The sequence below is a fragment of the Carcharodon carcharias genome, chromosome 26 (genome assembly GCF_017639515.1).
Source record: "Carcharodon carcharias isolate sCarCar2 chromosome 26, sCarCar2.pri, whole genome shotgun sequence".
Classification (NCBI taxonomy): Eukaryota; Metazoa; Chordata; class Chondrichthyes; order Lamniformes; family Lamnidae; genus Carcharodon; species Carcharodon carcharias.
In genome coordinates, this window is record NC_054492.1 from 22,709,908 (window position 1) to 22,733,494 (window position 23,587).

The window sequence follows — 23,587 nt, forward strand, 5'->3', positions numbered from 1 at the left end:
TGGCTGCTATTTAAAGGACATATCCACTGGAACAGGATGAGAGATAAAGACAATGTCCTGGAACAAAGTATGCCATGAAAGACAGGATGGGGCCAGGAAGGAGTCCTGGACCGAGGAAGCTGCCTGACAACAACATTTTAATTGGCTCCTGGCCGGGTGACCAGGGTTTTTATGTGGTGGCAATGCAGCAGAAAGCTCCTGGCCTGCAAAGGGAAACCATCTAAAATCTTTTTCCCTCATATCTCTATAACCTGCTCTCTCTGAGGAAACCCCTGTAAAAAGGAAAAGGGGAAAACCACTGTTAAGAGACATTGAAAAGCAAGTTCTCAACTACTGAACTAAATACTGAAAGTGATGGAAGACCACCTTGTATCATCAACAAGAAAGGAATTTGGAAGACATTGATCAAAATCAACCCATCGAATCCTTTACTCCGGAATTGGTGTTATTGAACCATTTTATCCCATCCTTAAAATCCATGTTTTGTGTGTCTTATGTGTCGTGTGTGTGTGTCTGTGTGTGTGCGTGTGTTAGTGTGCATATAGGGATTTAAGAAAGGGGTAGAGTTTAAGTTATAGTGTTAGAAATTAGCAGTTCATATTTCTTTCTTTTGCCACTGGTTAACAACAGTTTGTTCAATAAACAGTTATTTACTTATTTAGTTTAAAAACCTGTTGCCTGTATTCTGTTAAACTAAATTAAACAGTTAGGTAGAATTGGAGCAATCCGGTGGTTTGGTCGTGGCTTGGTGAACAGTGGGGCTTGATGTTACAGCGCACTATCCCCAGTGGGTTGTGACACCTTCATGAGAAGGAGCATGCTAAAAGCTCGCATTCATGTGGTCAGCTTTTACCAGCAAAGAAACTGAAAACTGCTGATAGAGTTAAATCAAAACAGGTTATCAAAATCAACTGATAACTTGGAGCAGTATGAAAGCTGTAAGCTAACCCTGAAGTTTAAATTGCAGTTCTTAAGTTCTTGAGTTACAATCTTGTGATTTATGGCGTCAAATAAACCAGTGATTTGATTGTTGCCTTATGATCACTCAAATGCAGGAACAATCTGAATATTTTAATCAAACTAATTAAAGCATCTCTAGATCTCTTATTTTCCATTTGACTGTCCTCCTCTGCCAAGCTACTCAGAAATGCAAATTAAATTCATTTTATATATTGTGTATATATATATATATATATATATATATATATATAAAAGCTTAGTTATTTCTGTCACAGATGGGGGATATTGACCTCTAATGAATGCCTCTTTCTGCATCCTTGCACCTGCTTCCAGGTACTATTCCATCCATAGCTTTTTTTAAAATAACAGTTTTGGATGTCTAGTACGACTTTCAAACGTGAAGAAATTTTAGATATTTTAAACACTGATACATATATAACTTCACAGAATTTCAGTAACAAATGCCTAGCTGGCTGCATAATAATTCACAAATGACAAACAACTTTAACCCTATTATAAATAGTAAGAGGGTGGTAAGAAGAGTAGGGCCAATTAGGGACCAAAAAGGGGATTTACACATGGAGACAGTGGGCATCGGAGGGGTTAAATGAATACTTTGCATCTGTCTTTACCCAGGAAGCAGATGCTACTGAGGCCATGGTAACAGAGGAGGAAACTCTGTTACTAGATTGATTCAAAATTGATAAGGAGTAAGTGTTGGATAAACTGTGTCAACTTAAGGTTGACAAGGCACCGGAACCAGATGAGATGCATCCAACGATATTGAAGGAAGGGTGGAAATTGCAGGGGCACTGGCCATAATCTTTAAGTCTTTCCCAGACTCAGAGGAGGTGCCAGTGGACTGGAGAATTGCAAACATTATGCCCTAGTTCAAAAAAGGTTGTAAGGAGAAACCCAGCAATTGTAGACCAGTCAGTTTAACTTCAGTGTGGGGAAGCTTCTAGAAAAAATTATTCCAGATAGAATTGGGTTGATAAGCCAGTGTGGGTTTCTAAAGGGGAAGTCATGTTAACTAACTTGCTGGGGTTTTCTGAAGAGGTAACAGAAAGGGAAGAGGAGGGTAATGCCGTTGACGTGGATTTTCAAAGGGCATTCGAAATAGTGCCACACAACAGACTTGTGAGAAATATTATAGCTCATGGAATAAAAGGGACATTAGCAACATGGATACAAAATTGGCTAAGTAATAGGAAACAGAATAACAGTCAATGGATATTTTTCAGGCTGGAGGAAGGTTTGTAAGTGAAGGGGTCAGCATTGGGACCCTTGCTTTTCCTGATTTATTAATGATCTAGATCTTGTTGTGCAGGGTACAATTTCAAAAGTTTGCGCATGATACGAAACTTGGAAACATTGTAAACTGTGAGGAGAACAGTATAGAACCTCAAGTTGGCAGAGTGGACAGATAGGTGGCAGGTGAAGTTCAATGTAGGGAAGTGTGAGGTGATGCATTTTGGTAGGAAGAACATGGAAAGACAATATAAAATAAGGGGTTCAATTCTTAAGGGGTTGCAGCAGCAGAGGGTGTATATGTGCATAGATCATTGAAGGACAGGTGGAGAGAGCAGTTAATAAAGCATACAGTATCCTAGGTTTTATCAATAGTGGCATAGAGTACAATAGCAAAGAGGTTATGCTGAGCTGATATAAGACCTCAGCTGAAGTATTGTGTACAGTTCTGGGCACCACATTATAGGACAGATGTGAACACATTCGAGAATGCAGAAGAGGTTTACAAGAATGGTCCCAGGGATGAGAAACTTCAGTTATGAAGATAGATTGGAGAGGTTGGGACTTGGAGAGGAGAAGGCCAAGAGGAGGTTTGATAGAGGTGTCAAAAATCATGAGGGGGCTCTATAGGGTAGAAACTATTCCCACTCATAAAAGGATCGAGAACGAGGGGGCACAGATTTAAAGTGATTCGCAACAAAAGCAAATGTGATGCGAGAAAAAACTTTTTCACTTGGCGAGTGGTTCGAGTTTGGAATACACTGCCTGGAAATGTGGCGGAGGCAGGTTCAACTGAGGCATTCAAGAGGGCATTGGATGATTATTTGAATAGAACCAACGTGCAAGGCTATGGGGAAAAGGCAAGAGAGTGGCGCTAAGTTATAATGCTCATTTGGAGAGCCGGTGCAGACAATGGGATGAATGGCTTCCTTCTGTGCCATAACAATTCTGTGATTTCAGACATTCAAGTTGCGCACAACAGTTCTCTTTACAAATATAGAGAAACCATAAAAGGGGAGAATATACATGAACTGGAGTCGCTCTCTTTCTTGTCATCCTTATCCACTGGTTGACCCACAGCAGACTGCTCAGATCCAAGGGCTGAAGACATGTCTCCTCGTCTAACTTCTTCCTTCGATAAGGAGTTATATCCAAGATCTGACTGCCCACCTTAGACAAAAAATTACATTTATGGCAATATGTTACTGATATGTATTTCTTTAAAACACATACATAACTTGTTCAATGTCACAAAAGTTTGTTTTGAAGTCGGAAAGTATGCTTTCTCCCTCTCCCAAGTATTTAGGTGCTGCATCTTTTCTCCTTCCAAGGCTAGCACGGGATGTCTGGCTGCTGAACGTTTTGTTATGACACATTTCAGAAGGAAGAGTAGCCATTTTTGTTTTTCTTCTCACTCTCTGAATGAAGTAATCGGGTAGAAAGTGACAGGCAGCTGAAGAACAGTAAATTCAGCCAATATTTGCAGGCGAGGGAGCCGGAATGTGGGATGAGGGTGAGGACGAGGAGGCTTACATTCATGTCCAGCTGCTATAGCATTTGAAAACGAAGCTGGGTGATATGGAAATCCTGGCTGCTAGGTCCATAATCCCCTCTAAAATTCAGCACTAACTGAAAATAAAATGTTACATTGATACAGAACTTCTCTCTGGGCAGGTAGTCATTTCAGGTTTTGATATAATTAAAGAAATTAGCATAGAAAGGAAGGAGGTTCTAAGTGGCCTGGCAGGCTTTAAAGTAGGTAAATCTCCAGGCCCGGATGAAATGTATCCCAGGCTGTTGAGTGAGGCAAAGGAGGAGATAGCAGGGGTGCTGGCAATAATTTTCAATACCTCTCTGGCCACAGGAGAGATGCCAGAGAACTGGAGGACAGCCAACGTGGTACTGTTATTCAAGAAGGGAAGAAGGGATAAAGCAGGGAACTACAGGCCAGTCAGTCTAACCTCAGTGGTGGGGAAACTATTGGAAGCAACTCTGAGGGACAGAATTAATCTACACTTGGAGAGGCAAGGATTAATCAAGAGCAGTCAGCATGGTTTTGTTAAGGGGAGGTCATGTCTGACCAATTTGATTGAATTTTTCAAAGAGGTGACCAGGTGTGAGAATGAGGGCAATGCATTTGACGTAGTCTATTTGGACTTCAGCAAGGCTTTTGATAAGGTCCCGCATGGGAGGCTGATAACAAAGGTAAGAGCCCATGGGATCCAAGGCAATTTGGCAAATTGGAGCCAGAGTTGGCTGAGTGGTAGGAAACAGAAGGTGATGGTCGAGGGGTGTTTTTGTGACTGAATGCCTGTGTCCAGTGGGGTTCCACAGGGATAGGTGTTGGGTCCCTTGCTGTTTGTGGTATATATAAACAATTTAGACTTGAACATAGGAGGGTTGATCAGTAAGTTCGCAGATGACATGAAAAATGGTGGGGTGGTAAATAGTGAGGAGGATAGCCTTAGTTTACAAGAGGATATAGACGGGCTGGTCAGATGGGCTGAGTGGCAAATGGAACTTAATCCGGATAATTGTGAGGTGATGCACTTGGGCAGCACAAACAAAGCACAGGAATGCACAACGAATGGTAGGAGCCTGGGAAGTACCTAGGATCGGAGGGAACTTGGCATGCATGTCCACCGGTCTCTTAAGATAGCGGGACAGGTAGATAAGGTGGTTAAGAAGGCATATGGGATACTTGCCTTTATTAGCCGAGGCATGGAATATAAGAGCAGGGAGGTTATGCTGGACCTGGTTAGGCCACAGCTAGAGAATTGCGTGCAGTTCTAGAATCCACATTATAGGAAGGATGTTATTGTATTAGAAAGAGTGCAGAGGAGATTTATCAGGATATTGCCTGGGCTGGAGAGTTTTAGTTATGAGAAGAAATTGGATAGGCTGGGGTTATTTTTCTTGGAGCAGAGGAAATTGTGGGGAGACATGTTTGAGGTGTATAAAATTATGAAAGGCATAGATAGGGTAGACAAGAAGGAACTTTTCCCCTTGGTGGAGAGATCAATAACCAGGGGGGCATAGATTTAAGGTAAGGGGCTGGAGGTTTAGAGGGGATGCAAGGAAGAATTTTGTCACCCAGAGGGTGGTGGGAATCTGGAACTCACTGCCTGAAAGGATGGTAGAGGCAGAAACCCTCATAACATTTAAGAAGTATTTGGGTGTGCACTTGTGATGCCATGGCTATGGGCCTAGTACTGGAAAATGGGATTAGAATAGTTAGGCACTTGTTTGACATGCCCAGACTTGATGGGCCAAAGGGCCTTTTTCTGTACTGTAGACCTCTATTACTCTAGATCTACAGTAATCAACAATTCTACTTGAACCCACATCGCCTTCAGTCAGAGCAGCACAAGTAGTAGACAGGGCTAACAGACTGAACCATAACTAGATGCACAGGCATTTGTAAATTTTAAATTAAATAAAGGATGCTTATTTGTAAGACTTAACTAATATAGGTGTAATACTGAGCTGTGGCTGATAGGCCTAATGAGCAATGTCAGTAATTCTTGCGAGTGATAGTTATTGTTACAACAGCTGATAGATTGTGCATTATCCTGGGCTCTGATCAGCTCGGTCTCAAGCAAATTACCCACACACCTTTGCTCTTTCACACGAATAAATAATTTTTATGGCAAACTACAATCTCAAGTCAAAATGCAAAAAAGACAGTAATTTCTAATATTCACCCAGCCTCATTTCTTTCTACCTCACTATGCCGATCAAGAGGTCAAGAAATTGACTTATTCCCAAAGCATATTTCATGTTATTTCTCAAATTGGCCACTTGGAGGTGCACCATGTCAGCACTGGAGTGTCACCTTCTCACTGTATAGGAGTGGCTGGGTTCTGCTCCCAAATCTCACAGCTGAGAGACTAGATTCTCATCCTGTGACAAATGTTAGGCACAAATCTGCATCTGACCCCCTCTTTATTCCTCAAAGGAGGTGTTCTTTTAATATTCGTTCATGGGATGTGGGGATTGCTATCTAGGCCAGTATTTGTTGCCCATCCCTAATTGCCCTTGAGAAGGTCGTGGTGAGCTACCTTCTTGAACTGCTGCAGTCCCTGTGGTGTAGATACACCCACAGTGCTGTTAGGGAGGGAGTTTCAGATACTGATCCAGTGACAGTTTAGGATTGGCAGATATTGTTCCAAGTCAGGGTGGTGTTTGGCTTGGAGAGGATCTTGCAGGTGGTGGTGTTCTCATGCATCTAATGCCCTTGTCCTTCTAGTTGGTAGAGGTTGTGGGTTTGCAAGGTGCTGTCTAAGCAGCCTTGATGAATTGCTGCAGTGCATCTTGTAAACGATGCACTATGCTGCCACTGTGCATCGGTGGTGAAGGGAGTGGATATTTAAGGCGGTGGATGGGATGCCAGTATGGACACAGACTGCCTCAGTATTGAGGAGTTGGGATTAGCGGACCTCACTGCAGGAGTTCCTCAGGGTACTGTCCTAGGCCTAACCATCTTCAGCTGCTTCATCAATGACCTTCCTTCTATCATAAGGTCCCAAGTGGGGATGTTCACTGATGGTTGCACAATGTTCAGCACCATTCATGACTCCTCAAATACTGAAGCAGTCCATGTCCAAATGCAGCAATATTCAGGCCTGGGCTGACATGTGGCAAGTAACACTTGCGCCACACAAGTGCCAGGCAATGACGATCTCCAACAAGAGAGACCCAACCATCAACCCATGACATTCAATGGCATTACCATCGCTGAATCCTCCGCTATCAATATCCTGGGGGTTACCATTTACCAGAAGCTGAACTGGATTAGCCATATAAATGCTGTAGCTACAAGAGTAGGTCAGAGGCTAGGAATCGTGTGATGAGTAACTCACCTCCTGACTCCCCAAACCCTGTGCACCATCTATAAGGTACAAGTCAGGAGTGTGATGGAATATTCCCCACTTGCCTGGATGAGTGCAGTTCCAATAACACTCAAGAAGCTCATCATCCAGAATGAAGCAGCTTGCTTGATTGACACCCCTTCCACAAACATTCACTCCCTCCACCACCGATGCAATGGCTGCAGTGTATATAATCTACAAGATGCACTGCAGGAACTCACCAAGGCTCTTTAGATAGCACCTTCCAAACCCATGACAGCTACCATCTAGAAGGACAAAAGCAGCAGATGCATAGGAACACCACCATCTGGAAGCTCCCCTCCAAGCAACTCACCATCCTGACTGGGAAATACATCACCGTTCCTTCACTGCCACTGGGTCAAAATCCTGGAACTCCCTCCCTAACAGCACTGTGGGTGTTCCTACACCACACGGACTGCAGCTGTTCAAGAAGGCAGCTCACCACCACCTTCTCAAGGACAATTAGGGATGGGCAATAAATGCTGGCCTAATCAGTGATGCCCACATTCCATGAATGGAGAAAAAAAGTATCTAATAAATGAAAATAATTTACAATTTCAGTACTCCAAAGGGACATTCCGACTTCAACACCAATGAAGAATTACTTTAATCAGTAGATGATCAGTAACCAGTTCAGAATTAGTATGATGGCACACACCCAAAATACACACAAAGCTCTAATGAAGCATTGAAAATAAGGCATGAAAGAAAACTACTACAATGCACAGGTTAAACAAATCAACTTTCAGGCTTATGTTGGCTAGAGGCTTTAACAAGCAGATGAAAGCCATTACTGGCAAACATGAACTTTGCACTGAATGCTTTTAAATGCAGAGGACATTAACTAACATGGATCAGTTTGATTATTTACTCAAAGATTGTTGCTAAAATCAGTGGAGTGCAAATCAGTCATGAGCTACATACACACAAAGCAAGATTCAAACATACATTCTGAATGCTGGTTCAGAAATTTATTCCACCCTATTTTGCGCTTTTTGCAGTAATTACAATCAAACATCCAAAGCAAATAACCTTACAAATGATTCATGATTTTTGAGAAGAGAGGGAGAGAAATGGATCCACAAATGCTTTTATACTGTTTCCTGCTTCTTGTAACTTTCTATCATTTGGTAGATGTTTAACCAACAGAATCTGCAACACATTTGTGCAAATTGTACTGTAAGCCTGTTGAAGTTTAGGAATACAAATTAACATAACACCAATAAATTATTCAGTTAACAACTGAGTACAATGGCACATGCACAGGGGAGATTAAAAGTGATTATGGACTCTGAATTGCACTCTCACAAATATAAAATGCTGATTCACACACCAACCTACTGCACCAAGTAGTTACAACCATGACTCGCAATAGATAAATTTGCAATCCGGGTGAAGCACTAAGTGGATGTAACTCCCTTCCCCATAGGGTGAAGTGGAAGGAGAGGGAAAACAAGAGGGGAAGTCACTCTGGACCACTCATTTGTGGATCCATTTCTCGCCCTCTCTTTTTCTCAAAGATCATGAATCATTTGTAAGTTTGTATATGCCCAGTGTCTGGTGACAGAGGTGACCTGACAGGCATCTGGGAGCATGGTGTCCCCTCAGGATTGGAAAACACTTTCTAGGAACGTTCAATTCACTAACACAAAGCAAAAAGTGTCCTGCATTATCAGCGTAGCAGGCTTTTACTGGATCATTACCTAGGGCTTTTTCAAATATACTCCAGCACCTTAGAATGGAAAAAATATCATGATTTTCTTCACATACAGATCACATTTAGAAAAAAAATAACAATAACAAGAGTTAACAAGAAAACTAAAAGCTATGAGGAAATCAGTTAGAACAAAAACAGAAAAGAAGGGCAAAGAAAACACAGAGTAGACATTAGACAATTACCTGAAAACATATGGTCATTCTTCATTGCTGAGGAAATCCAGAGAGAGAGAGATGGAACTCTTTCATACAATGGCTCCTGACTGCCATATCCATAACTCAAGCTAGAGCCAAGCCTAGCTGTGTGCAGAGAACAAGCATACAAGGGTAGACAAGATGGTGGATAAAAGCAAAGCAGGAAGGGGAAGGGAACAGGTCATCATGATAAGCAGGAAACCAAAAGCCACATAAGGTGGATACAAACAGATGATCACAAACAGGCAGATAGACAAGAGGGGACAGCAAAAAGCAATGAACAAAACAAAGGACAAAAGAAGTTTGAGTTGACAGATATTGGTGACACGGTTAAATGTACCTGTACTAGATCTATCATCAGTGGAATCTACTTTCATTAGCTCAGAGCTGAACTGGGGTTGCTCCACAGTGTTAGTGTCATTAGAACTATCCATGCTGCCGTGGCTAACAGCATCCAGGTCACTGCCATCTGCTTAGAGAACAGAACAGGTTAGACAAGTTATTAGGAACCACCCATTTCTTTCTAGTCAATTCACTCCCCTCCTGTTTTAGAAGCACCATCGCATGGGTGAATCACTAAGTGGCACAAGCTGCAATTATTCCAGTGATAGTGACGACGTGTTGAATGCTATTCAACCATGGGGCAGCATCAAAGCTGAATCAGGCCCGGTCCCACCGGACATTCACCCATGCACAATTCCAGAAGGGTAACCGTGGTAGTTAGTCACATTCTTGAGCCAATGTATTGCTAACTCAGGCTTGGAATCAAACATGCACCCTCCCTGATCAGTGTTATTCATTTACTTGTTGCTAAATATGTTGATCCATGTGCGAATCACAACAATCCATTTTAAAGGAGCCTCCTCAATAAGAACCCTTTTCAAAATTCTAAATTTGTGATTTGCTTCAACATTCTTTTTAATTAACTCCTCTCCCACAGGATTAAAAAAAACCCAACATAAATGTGAAAACAACAAATGGTTTGTTGGAATTATTAGGTTCAAAGGCTTAGAAAACTGGATTAATATACATGGCTAAAAAGGCATAATTGCTGCAACACTGGTATTCCTTTATTCAGATTAGTTCAGTTCACTCCAGCTGCTAAATTCAATTCCTCTTCCCAACTGTTCTCCAATTAAATCAGCAATCACTATTTAAGTAGAACTTATAAAAAACAAAACAAATCCTGAGGTTAACTGTAATGTTTCATTGTGGCCCGATGTATAAAAGGGTTGCTGAATGCAAGATTCTTACTCTGAATAATTTCCAGTTAAATTGATCAATGTATTCGTTTTACACTAGAACAGAGCATCTGGAACATTCATTCATTCTGAAAAACAGCATTTGGACTTCCAGTCCCTTCTCACTGTATTTCTGCCATGGTATCAGATGTGAATCTGAGTGAAATCGGCAGCGCAAATCAGGTGAGTGATCTGTAGTTAAGAGGTGCAAGACCATATAAGTCTGGGCATGGTATAACGACTAAACAGCTCTGAACACATAGCTGTCAGAATATTGCACCATGCGGGCAGGGTCACTGGGCAGAGTGTTAAGTACAGCTAGCATCGCAGATATTGCACCGTATTGCTGACCGCAGCATGGCAGAAGAGTATTCCCACTAAATATGGACTGAAGACCTAACTGTGTTGATTGAAATAAACAGAAACTATGGTACTTTTAGTCTGCATAAATAAATTCTCACAGGTATTAACCCAGTATTAAAATATTTCCAGTTACACAAATGACAATTTTTAAAAATTGAAACAGATTAGCTGTAAAACACTAAACGAGGACAGAAAACACATCAAAATTAAATTTGAAGCACGTTATACCTGATAGTGATACTTCTGTTAAATGCACTCTACACAACCTGATGCACTGCAGACCGTGAAGCATCTGTACTCTTCACAATAGTATCGGCCCTACATGGACATTGCATCTGGCTGTTCCAACTCAAACTAAAGCATCAACATAGTGGGCTCTGCACATCATGGGTCACTAACACTGTCTTCATCAGATGTTGCACATGAAGCACAACATGCCAGGTTTGATTAAGTCTTTGCTAAACTAGGTGATCTCACTGATTGTGGCAGTGGCACCAGAAGGTCTCCTGCCCACACTAACATATAGTTAACATAACACACTAACCTCTGCTGCATGTAACATTAAGCTTTTGTGGCAGGAAGCAAAAGTATTTAAATATAAGATTGAGTTTTACATGTTATTACATCGAAAGTGGTAGCACTGCTAGAATTAACAGTAAACTTGTTCAGCAATTGAGGCAATACGCTAAGATAATTTTAAACACTAATTGAGCTATATGATTTCCTGTATCCTTTATTAGAACTCTAAAAATAAACCAAGGTTAAAAAAAACTCCTCTCACAAAAAGAGAAGTAAAATTAGAATTATTTGGTTTACTATGCCCTAGAGGTTGATAAATAGAAATACTACAATCTCAACTAAGTTTACAAATTTTATCAACTACACAACTAAATGTGCCCCTGCATAGATTAGCTGAAAAGAAAATGGTTTCTTAATTCCACAGTCTGCTCGATGCTAACTTTGAGTCCTACCCGAGAGCACTGGAGTCTGTGGTGGATTTGCTGGGGCCTTTTTCAAAGCTTTGCGGAACTGAGCTGAGGCTAGCACAACATTCCTTATCTTCATCCATAGAAAGTAGCCGCCTCTGTTGCTTGATGGCCAAGTACTCTCTAAAACAGCCTGTGGAAAATCAATTGAAATCCACTATCAGCCCACTGCCAAACCAAAGAAAAAGCTTCCTTTTGAGGGCACAAAGTCCAATTGTTTAGTGATGTGGGTGAAGTTAGAGCTTACTTGCTCTTCAGCTGAGGTCAAAGCCTGTTTTTTTTTAAGATGTGATTGGTAAAGTCAGTCAGGAATTACAGACATCCAGGCTCCTGTGTCAACCTCAATTGTTAAGGGGTCCTCATACAGTCCAAATGACAGAAATTTACCATGTGACAAGTAAAACATGATGGACAGATGTGCATGAGAAGTGCCATTTTTATTATACTTAAAGCACAAAAACTCCTATTTATACCAGGAAACATCCCAAAGTACTTCATAAAGATGTAATTTAAAAAATGGATGCCAAGCCAAGTGAGGAGCTTTAAGGATGGGGACCAAAAGCTTGGTCAAATAGGTGGGTTTTAAGGGGAACCTTAAATGCAGAAAGGTAGGTGGAGAGGCAGAGGGCTTTAGTAAAGGAATCTCAGAGTACAGCATCTAGCTTGTCAACGTTGGGGTGTGGTGGCGGTGAGGAATCAGGGCAGTGCACACGAAACCAGATTCAAAAGGAACCAGGAGTTTGGGGCGGCTTGCAGGAGTGAAGAAGATTACACTGATAGAAAGCATTGAGACCACAAAGGAGATTTAAACACAAGCATGAGAATTTTAAATCTGAAGTATTGGCATCCTGGAGGCAATGAGGTCAGTGCAGACAGAGGTAATTTGTAAATGGGACTTGGTATGGAATAGGATACAATTATAGATAGGATGGCACTTACGGAGCAAGGCAGAGAATTGGAATAGTCTGGAAAGACAGGCATGGTTAAGGGTTTCAACAGCAGAAAGGCTAAAGCCAGAGTGGGGTCATGTTACGGAGGTGGAAATAAGAACTCTGTCATGGAGTCAGAATTGAATAGGATGCCAAAGTTGCAGTTTGGTTGAGTCTGAGTCAATGCCTAGGAAGAGGATGGAATCAATGGCTCAGCACACAGAGCAGGAGTGAAGATGTTGCAGACTGGAATATGAACAAATATCTAAATGAGCTGCATAACTGCATCACTGACAAATGTTGATATGAAGTGGGTGGTGGGGGGACGTTGCTATTAAAGGAATAAAAACAAGGCAATACCTTTGATCTGGTACCACACTGTATAATTTATAGAAATAGACCCCTAAAAATGTTTTTGAAAGCAAACTAGAAATGCTCAATAATTGAGGGGATTGAAGAATTTACCCAGTAAACCTGTTGCTCTTACTGTCACTCATCATGTGCAGAAATTACACACCTCCTCTGTTTGAAAAGGGGATAAATACTCTAAAGAGGTGGATCACTGTACAGTAGTGTTCATGCACCATTACGCATCTAATGACTACAAACCAGCTCAATCCTGTTCAGTTCCATTTAAGTCAATAATACCATGGATCACTAGCAAGTTCAATTATTTTTCATCAGACCAAAATTGATAAGTGGAAGTTGATAAGGGTATTTTTTAAATGATTATTTTGCAAAACACTGTCCAACTGTGCATTTGCACAACTTTAGATTCAATGTGATATTTTCATGAAATGATTATTTTTCATTCCATACAGTAACACTGAATGAGCGAATTTAAACAAAAGTGTATTTGGCTAAGGAGGTTGCAAGCATAGAGATTCAATGATTAATTGCATCTCATGGTGAGGTTCAGAATGATGCAGATCTGGAATGATAGGGCACTGAGTGATACGGACTGGGAATGGTGGGGAAAAAAATTATACATACTGAGAATGGTGGGGAGCAGTCAAGAGGGAATCAAAGGTTATCAGGGATAACAAAAACAAAAACAGAATTACCTGGAAAAACTCAGCAGGTCTGGAAGCATAGGCGGAGAAGAAAAGAGTTGACGTTTCGAGTCCTCATGACCCTTCAACAGAACTTGAGTTCGAGTCCAAGAAAGAGTTGAAATATAAGCTGGTTTAAGGTGTGTGTGTGGGGGGCGGAGAGAGAGAGAGAGAGGTGGAGGGGGGTGGGTGTGGTTGTAGGGACAAACAAGCAGTGATAGAAGCAGAGGGCCCTCAGACCATCCTGGTGGGGGATGGAGGTGTAGAGGGATTGTAGAGGGAACGCAAGCTCCAACAACTCATCGACACCAACACCCATCTAGGACCCTCCACCCCTGCCTGTCCCTCCGTCCCCACCGTTTCTTCCAATCCCAACCCCAGCCATGTATTCACTATACCCCCTGACCTTCCCCTCTCCGATGCTGAACGTTCAGTGCTTAGCAAAGGACTTAGTTTCATACCCTCACGCCCTCACCTCAATGAATTTCGGGCTCGGCATGATGCTGAACTCTTCTTCCGCCGTCTTCGTCTCCGGGCTCACTTCTTTGGGCAGGAGTCCTCTCCCAGTTCAACGGATCCTTTTACCCATCTCCAATATTCTCCCTCCACCTGGACCCCTCCCTCTGGATTCTTACCTTCTCTTGATCTTTTCATTGAGAACTGTCGGCGCGACATTAGTCGTCTCAATTTCTCTGCTCCTCTCACCCATTCTAACCTGTCTCTCTCTGAACTTACTGCACTCCATTCTCTCAGGTCCAACCCTGACATTGTCATCAAACCCACTGACAAGGGTGGTGCTGTTGTTGTCTGGCGCATTGACCTCTACCTCGCGGAGGCTGAGCGTCAACTCGCAGACACTTACTCCTACCTCTCCCTGGACCATGACCCCACCACTGAACATCAAGCCATTGTTTCCAGGACTGTCACTGACTTCATCTCCTCTGGGGATCTCCCTCCCACAGCTTCCAACCTGATAGTCGCCCAACTTTGGACGGCCCGCTTCTATCTCCTACCCAAAATCCACAAACAGAACTGTCCCGGTAGACCGATCGTCTCAGCTTGCTCCTGCCCCACAGAACTCATTTCTCGTTATCTTGACTCCCTTCTCTCCCCCCTTGTCCAGTCCCTTCCCACCTACATCCATGATTCCTCTGACACCTTACGTCACATCAACAATTTCCAGTTACCTGGCCCCAACTGCTTCCTCTTCACCATGGACGTCCAATCCCTCTACACCTCCATCCCCCACCAGGATGGTCTGAGGGCCCTTAGCTTCTTCCTCGAACAGAGGCCCAAACAATCCCCATCCACCACTACTCTCCTCCGTCTGGCTGAACTTGTTCTCACGCTGAACAATTTCTCCTTCAACTCCTCTCACTTCCTCCAAATAAAAGGTGTGGCTATGGGTACCCGCATGGGCCCCAGCTATGCCTGTCTCTTTATGGGGTATGTGGAACATTCCTTGTTCCAGTCCTACTCCAGCCCCCTTCCACAACTCTTTCTCCGGTATATCGATGATTACTTCGGTGCCGCTTCATGCTCTCGTCGGGACTTGGAAAAATTTATTAATTTTGCTTCCAATCTCCACCCCTCCATCATTTTCACGTGGTCCATCTCTGACACTTCCCTTCCCTTCCTTGACCCCTCTGTCTCAATCTCTGGTGATAGACTGTCCACCAACATCCATTACAAACCCACTGACTCCCACAGCTATCTCGACTACAGCTCCTCACACCCCGCTTCCTGTAAGGACTCCATCTCATTCTCTCAGATCCATCGCCTCCGTCGCATCTGTTCCGATGATGCTACCTTCAAAAACAGTTCCTCTGACATGTCCTCCTTCTTCCTTAACCGAGGTTTTCCACCCACGGTCGTTGACAGGGCCCTCAAACGTGTCCGGCTCATCTCCCGCTCATCCGCCCTCATGCCTTCTCCTCCCTCCCAGAAACATGATAGGGTCCCCCTTGTCCTACTTATCACCCCACCAGCCTCCGCATTCAAAGGATCATCCTCCGCCATTTCCGCCAAATCCAGCATGATGCCACCACCAAACACATCTTCCCTTCACCCCCCCTATCGGCATTCCGTAGGGATCGCTCCCTCTGGGACACCCTGATCCACTCCTCCATCACCCCCTACTCCTCAACCCCCTCCTATGGCACCACCCCATGCCCACGCAAAAGATGCAACACCTGCCCCTTCACTTCCTCTTTCCTCACCGTCCAAGGACCCAAACACTCCTTTCAAGTGAAGCAGCATTTCACTTGCATTTCCCCCAACTTAGTCTACTACATTCGTTGCTCCCATTGTGGTCTCCTCTACATTGGAGAGACCAAACGTAAACTGGGCGACCGCTTTGCAGAACACCTGCGGTCTGTCCGCAAGAATGACCCAAACCTCCCTGTCGCTTGCCATTTTAACACTCCACCCTGCTCTCTTGCCCACATGTCTGTCCTTGGCTTGCTGCATTGTTCCAGTGAAGCCCAACGCAAACTGGAGGAACAACACCTCATCTTCCGACTAGGCACTTTACAGCCTTCCGGACTGAATACTGAATTCAACAACTTTAGGTCGTGAGCTCCCTCCCCCATCCCCACCCCCTTTCTGTTTCCCCCTTCCTTTTTTTTTCCAATAAATTATAAATATTTTCCTTTTCCCACCTATTTCCATTATTTTTAAAAAAAAACACCCCCACTAGAGCTATACCTTGAGTGCCCTACCATCCATTCTTAATTAGCACATTCGTTTAGATAATATCACCAACTTTAACACCTATGTGTTCTTTTGTACTATTGTTGTTGACATCTTTTGATGATTTGCTTCTATCACTGCTTGTTTGTCCCTACAACCACACCCCCCCCACCTCCACCTCTCTCTCTCTCTCTCTCTCCGCCCCCCACACACACACCTTAAACCAGCTTATATTTCAACTCTTTCTTGGACTCGAACTCAAGTTCTGTCGAAGGGTCATGAGGACTCGAAACGTCAACTCTTTTCTTCTCCGCCGATGCTGCCAGACCTGCTGAGTTTTTCCAGGTAATTCTGTTTTTGTTTTTGTTTTGGATCTCCAGCATCCGCAGTTTTTTTGTTGTTATCAGGGATAGGCGGAATGTGGAGTTGAAGCCACAATCAGATCAGCCGTGATCTTACTGAATGGCGGAGAAGGCTCGAGGGGCCAAATGGCCTACTCCTGCTCCTAACTTGTATGTTTGTAAACTGGGAAAGGATAGAATTTCAGCTTTGATCTGTGCTGAATTTGTCAATCTCAATTGGCGGTGATTGGTGAAGGTTTGTTAACTGAAATGTGATTTCCTGATCAGAGCAGGGGATAACACAGTCACCATTTCCATTGCCCTTTTTTTTTAAGTGGTAACCCATTCTGAAACTGAGCACGTATGAACAAGTTTAGCTTTGCTTTGATATCCACCTTGGTGGAATAGCCCACTAACTCACAGTCCACACTCACACTTGAAGAATAGGCTGTTAAGTAAGAATAGGTACAGGTGTCAGTTCCATGGAAACAAACCCGAGTATACCAGTACCTTTAGAAGATGAGGGGAAAGAAAGCAGTAAAAAGTAGATGGAGAAAAAGGCAATGCTTTTGTCATTTATAATTTAACTTCAGTTATTACAGCATGGGAAAGGAAGGAGGCAGCTGGAACAGTTTTGCACTGCTCTTCCAATGAGCCAAATGGTTTCCTTCTGCAGTGTAAACGTCTATGGTTCTATTATTTAGCTCACATGTCAAGAGAGCTTAATGTCATGGACTGATGGCAGGCAGGGTTAGCCATTTAAACATTTATGATTTGTATGTTGAGGATATGCCAAGCAAGGTGGATAAAGGGGAACCAGAAGATGTAGTGTATTTGAAATTCCAAAAAGCATTCGATAAGCTGCCATATAGTAGGTTACTGCAGAAGTTACAGCTTATGGTGGTGATATATTAGCATGGATGGAGGATTGGCTAACAGGAAACATAATCAGGATAAATGGGTCATTTTCAAGTTGACAAATGTAACTAGTGGAGTGCCGCAGGGATCAGTGCTGGGGCTTCAACTATTTATAATCTATATTAGTGACTTAGATGAAGGGTTTGGCTATATTGTAGACAAATTTACTGATGATACAAAGATCGGTATGAAAGCAAATTATGAAAAGAATACAAAAGTCTGCAAACGGATATGTATAGGTTAAGCAAGTGGACAAAAATTTGGCAATGAAGTATAGCGTGGGAAAATGCAAGGTTGACCACTTTGGCAGAATAGAAAAGCAGAATATTATTTAAATGGAGAGAGACTGCAAAATGCTGCAGCACAGAGAAACCTGGGTGTCCTTGCAAATGACTTACAAAAATGTTAGCATGTCGGTACATCAAGGAATTAGGAAGGCTAATGGTCCTTACTGCAAGGAGGATGGAATATAAAAGTAGGGAAATCTTGCTACATCTGTACAGGGCATTGGTGAGACTGCACCTGAGTACTGTGTACAGTTTTGGTCTCCTTACTTAGGGTGGGATATACTTGCATTGGAAGCACTTCAGAGAAGGTTCACTAGGCTGATTCCTGGGATGACATGGTTGTCTCATGAGGAAAGGTTGAGCAGGTTGGGCCTAACCTCATTGAAGTTCAGAAGAATGAGAGGTGATCATATTGAAACATGCAAGATTTTGGGGCAGGGGGAGGGGGGTTTGTCAGGATAGATGCTGAGAGGAAGTTTCCTCTCGTGGAAGAACCTAGGACTCGGGCACAGTTTCAAAATAAGGAACCTCCCATTTAAGACAGAGATGAGGGGGGATTTCTTCTCTCAGAAGGTAGTGGAGGCTGGGTCATTGAATATATTCAAGGCTGCGTTAGACGGGTTGATTTACAATAGAGTCAAGGGTTATGGGGGAAATAGGCAGGAAAGAGGACTTAAGGCCACAATCAGATCAGCCATGATCTTACTGAATGGCAAAGCAGGTTCGATGGGCCAAATGGCCTACTCCTGCCCCTATTTATGATCTTACGCATCTGTACAGCTGCTAAGCATTGATTTCTTGTGAACAAAACTTCAAAAATTTCTCAAAAGAGTCTCAATCTTGTCCACATTAAACTTTGCTGAATAGATTGTACTTCAACATGGGGTTTTGAAACTTGAAAACTAATCATACAAGTTTACTGACCCAACTTGTAAACTGATCGTCCCTCCAAATCATCATTGTAAATCTAAAACCTAAATCAGCTGGATTTTCTACCATGTTATTAATCGTTAAAGCAAGGATCTTGTACAAGACTGATATCTACATTAATAAGGGAGTTGCTTTACTCTTAAGTAAAATATTTAAAAGCACATTATGGATTGAACATGGGTGGTCAGATTGTTTTGGATCCCTAATGTTGGAATCAAAGTGAGGTGCTTGCAGCATTCACACCACAGTTTCAACAATCTCACCAAGCAGATGCCAAGCCCTTGTCCACATAGAAGAAGAGAACAATCAGGATGATGTCTCTGCCCCCTCCCCCTTCCCCAGTAGGCCCAGCAAACTTGTTTGCAGCTTATAAAGAACAGCACCGGCAGATAATGAAAACAGCCCACTGCCTTGGACAAAAGCAAGGGAAGGAGAAATGAATGTTAAGGGAATAAGAATAAAATAAGTTACAATAAAAAGGCAACAAAAAAAGTCTCAAGAAAAATGTACAGACTCGCACCTTATTGTAGTAACCATATGTTATAGCATTGGGGTGAACCCCAGCTTTCTTCATCTCAAACAGAACTCTCACGGCTAGCACTGGCTGCCCATATTGCCCACATAACTGCATCAGAACACGGTAACACACCTAGAGTGGAAAACACAGGTTTCATCAGTAAGAAATCCTCAGGGAAATGCACTGAAGAAAATATCTCAAATACATTTATTCCCAAAGTTACAAAGGTGCCAGCCACATTGTGCAACACTGTCTGGCCACAGTGTACATCACCTGAAGGTTTTGGAAGTTTAATTTGTTACATGAACATCTGACAGACATCACAAGTGGAGGGAAACAACTGCACCGTAGCTTAAATCTGAGCGTTGTTTCAATAGCAAATTCCTAAACTAAGAGAATTGTAGGTAGTTTAATATTAGATTCAAAGAACCAAGATTGAGAGCACCGCTCTTGTAACCCTGCTCTCTCTCAAATGTATTTAGCATTCTTTATCTTCAACATGTAATTTATAAATATGTGGTCATGATATAGTAGCACATTTATCTCCATCATGGACATTTATTAAGGGCAGGATGACAAGAAATTTGAAACTCACAACAGGAACAAACTTATGGGCCCAAGGCATCCCTCAATGTGCCAGCATGCTTGCATCACACATTTGGCAACCTAAACAGGAGACACTTCATCTGATGGTTGATCAATGAAAATAAGGGACAGTTTGCCACTTTCTCCAAGGGTGAAAAGCTAGTTATATCTGGCAGTAAAACAGTATTATTGTCTGCCAGTGAGGACACTGCCTTTTGAATCGAAGAATGTGAAAGAAGTGTCAACTACCAGCTCACATACCATTCAAGATTGTAAACCAAACACTCAGGATGCGGGAGACAAAAACCAAGAAAGGAGATCGAGTTATGCATTAGATGTCCCATAATCATTTAAATCAATCGGGAGGAAAAAAAGTGCTGATTTAAAGTTAAACTAAAATTCAACTGGGGTTACTTTGGCAGGGGGAAAACAAAACCAAAACAAGTATTCTTTCTTAAGTTCGTATCAAAAGGCAATTGGGGGTAAACTGGAAAGTAGAGGCCACAATCAGAACAGCCATGATCTTATCAAATGGTGGAATAGGCTTGATGAACCGAATGGCCTATTCCTGCTCCTAACTTGTATGTTTGTAAATGCATTCTTTAATATAACTTCTTTCCCCTACCACTGATTCATATGGCAACACTGTACTGAAGCCACTGTTTGCCATCGTGGTACACGTGTCTGTATCCCATACCTCATCAGGTGGCTCCAACTTCTTGACCTGCATTTTTCTCAACACATCATAAGCAGTCCGAAGAGCTCTGACCTTCGAATGACAAACTTTCACATATGCAGGAAGACAAATGAACCAGAGACCATAGCAGTGACGCAGGAGGCATTTTGACCACATCTGAGGAACTGATGAATAACGCTTTGCGATTTTTTGAGCTGATTTTATTTCCTGAAATGCAACAGAATATAATGATTAAGATTGTTCGATGAAATGTATAAGTCAAGTATGCATTCAAGCTGTTCACAATTTTAATGTTGCTATTTTAAGTTGAAATTATCACTCTATTTATACATTTATGGCATAAAACACATGCACATCAGACTTTACCCAGTCATACATTTCCACTCTAACAATACTAATCAATCATTCACATACTTCCACTGAACTTAAGAGTACTCAATCTTTCATTGTACCAATAGCACATAATAATTTACACATACTGTATGAAGGCATATTCAGGATATAAACATTAGTCATGTTATACCTGCTTAGTTCTTCTGCCCATTGGGGCTGGACTGTTGGGACAACTATTTTTTGAAGTTAACCTGCTAGCTGGATTTTTTAATAAACCCATTGGTCTGTCCAACAGCTCTGGAGTTAGCACAGGGAAGCTAGTGTAACTGCAAGAACAAGATTAGGTCGGGATTAATACAATATTAAAGTACAGCAAACACAGTCAACAATGTATCGGCAATTAATTAGCACACCTAATTAAAGCATATTATGCAAAATAAAACTGTTTTCATTGAGCATATACCTAAACTACAATTAAAATTAGAGATAAAAAGGGAAACAGCAAATTCTAGAAAAACGCAAGAAAAACACAAAACACTGAAAATACTCAAGATGTTTGACAGCATCTGCGAGAGAAAAGGCAGGTTAACATTTCAGGGTGAATATGTCCCGAAAAAGGGAAATAGAAAATACTGACAACACGCTGCAGATCAGGGAACAAAAGTGGAGAGAACAGGGAAGTTGATGCTTTGTATGAGCCTCAAAGGGGACAAAGGCAAAGCATTACATCCTTTGTCCCTTCACAGATACTGCCCAGTCCACTGAGTGTTTATAACATTTTCTATTTTCTTCCAAATTTCCAGAAACTGCTTGTTCTTTAGGTTCTGAAAAAGGGTCTTTTATTTTTTAGATTTCACGCACACTCTTTGGTATTCCCAGCATCCAGTTTTCTGTCCTCAGCCTAGGCAACTATAGGGATTACAACTATTTTAGCACTCCAGATTAGGCAGAGGACAAACGAAAATTACTTCAGGTTTTCACCAATTCCTGTAAAGTGGGTGTGTGGGGAGCATCAGATGCACCTCCTTGCAACAGCTGAACTACAAAACATAGCCACTTGGGTGAGCTCAGGGGCACCCAGTCCCTCTGGAATCTTATTCAAATTAAGACAACACTTTCAGAACACAGTTGGATGTTTTTTAAACCTAGTGTTTGCAGTCCAGTACTGACAATTTTCATCATTAAATGGAATCAAAAGTTGAAAATCTGTTTTCAAAGCAAAAACTAAAAGCAGAACATTCATCCGAAGCATCTTTAAAAAAACCACAATAGTAGATCTTTTAGGATCACAGTTACATTCTCAGCACAAAAATAGATCTAGTGAGATTGCATAAAAATAACTGGTAGTAGGGGGTGATTATAAGGCTGCAGCAAAATCATGATTCTCTAAATTACATTACAAACATGCCAATTTACAAAAACCATCTGAATGTAGTAATTAAATTACAGCTTTTAAATTGAAACTTAAAACTATAGATGGTTTTAACTTTGTGTCTGTGTGGAGAGGATGTTGTTCTGATTTCAATAATTTTTGTGCATCGTGTGTCCACACTACCATACTAATGTGCAATGATGCTCAGAAAAGGACATTAATACTTCATTGAGAATAATGTATAGTTGCATACACTCTATCTAGTGTACAAGCTATTATGATTATCCATAAAAGCAACTGAATTAAAAAATCAAGCTCTATTTATTTCACTTTCTTTTCAAGAGTTTTAGCAAAAATTTGTGCATCTCTCATATTTTAAAACTCAGAGATTTTCGAATCCTCATGATTATTCTGCACCCTAACCTTGCAAGAAAGAATAGAATTTGTATGCGAACCTGTATTGAAGGGGATACTCTTCTCCATTAGGCAGGCTTGGAAGTTCAGGAGGTGTTATGAAAACTGTATGTTCACTTCTGTGAGAGTCATCCAATTCTATGAGACGCAAGTCATCTGGGCGCTCTGTATCCAACTGATTTAGTACAAAAGGCAGAATTACCATCAAAAGTCACATAGCATATTTTGTTCAAAAACAGATCCCCTGCATATTATCATTGGTAGGAACTGATGCCAGAGGGGAAAATGAAACAAGGGCTGCAATGGAGCACAATCTGCCAGTTTCACAGTTTCCACATGTTATGCATCTGGTGTGGCTAAAATATCATTGTCACAACCTCTTGATTCAGGAAGTTGAAGAGACAACTTGGAGTGAGTCTGTGGTGAAAGTGCCCATTAGCTGTTCAGCAGCTCTTCTCAATGAACTATTAACCTTGCCCCATCCTTGTCAGGTGTGTTACATGAACACAAACTCTGCTGTCATTCTTTCAGTCATGACAGTTTTTAAAATCCCAATTTCCTGTCCTTTTTTCATATCCCTACACATCTTTTCTTCCCAACTGATGTTGCATTTATGGCCCTTTGTGCCTGTGTGCTTCACTGCCTCATTATCCTTTGCATGAACAAGATTTTTCTATACTTGGTTTTCACTGGCTTAGCTCAAGTACGCAGCAAGTGTCCCTTTGTTCTGGGTTCCCCTACTAGAGGGAACAGTCATTTTCTATTCACCTTGTTAATTCCGTTCTTTAGTCATAGAACCATCATTGTGCAGGAAGCCATTCAGCCCATCAAGCTCATTCCAGCTCTCTGTAAAACAGTCCAATCAGACCAAATCCCCCACTCTATCCCCACTGCACGTTTATTTCCCTAAAGTATTC

The 23,587-nt window shown here is 41.9% G+C and overlaps 1 protein-coding gene across 13 annotated transcripts in view; it reads right to left on the reverse strand.

The window, feature by feature from the left end:
* Nucleotides 1–23,587, reverse strand: part of dennd4a (DENN/MADD domain containing 4A) — a 163,976-nt gene that overhangs the window by 40,548 nt on the left and 99,841 nt on the right. For 4 of the 13 annotated variants that reach the window (XM_041174934.1, XM_041174929.1, XM_041174931.1 and 1 more), the window contains 8 exons: nt 22,712–22,845; nt 21,075–21,210; nt 20,552–20,758; nt 19,273–19,401; nt 11,590–11,737; nt 9,355–9,486; nt 9,003–9,119; nt 3,238–3,381 (listed from right to left, as the gene is read on the reverse strand). In XM_041174934.1, coding sequence (XP_041030868.1) covers nt 3,238–3,381; nt 9,003–9,119; nt 9,355–9,486; nt 11,590–11,737; nt 19,273–19,401; nt 20,552–20,758; nt 21,075–21,210; nt 22,712–22,845 — 1,147 coding nt within the window. The remainder of the gene's footprint in view (nt 1–3,237; nt 3,382–9,002; nt 9,120–9,354; nt 9,487–11,589; nt 11,738–19,272; nt 19,402–20,551; nt 20,759–21,074; nt 21,211–22,711; nt 22,846–23,587) is intronic. The other 9 variants (XM_041174940.1, XM_041174936.1, XM_041174941.1 and 6 more) reach the window with 6 other exon arrangements.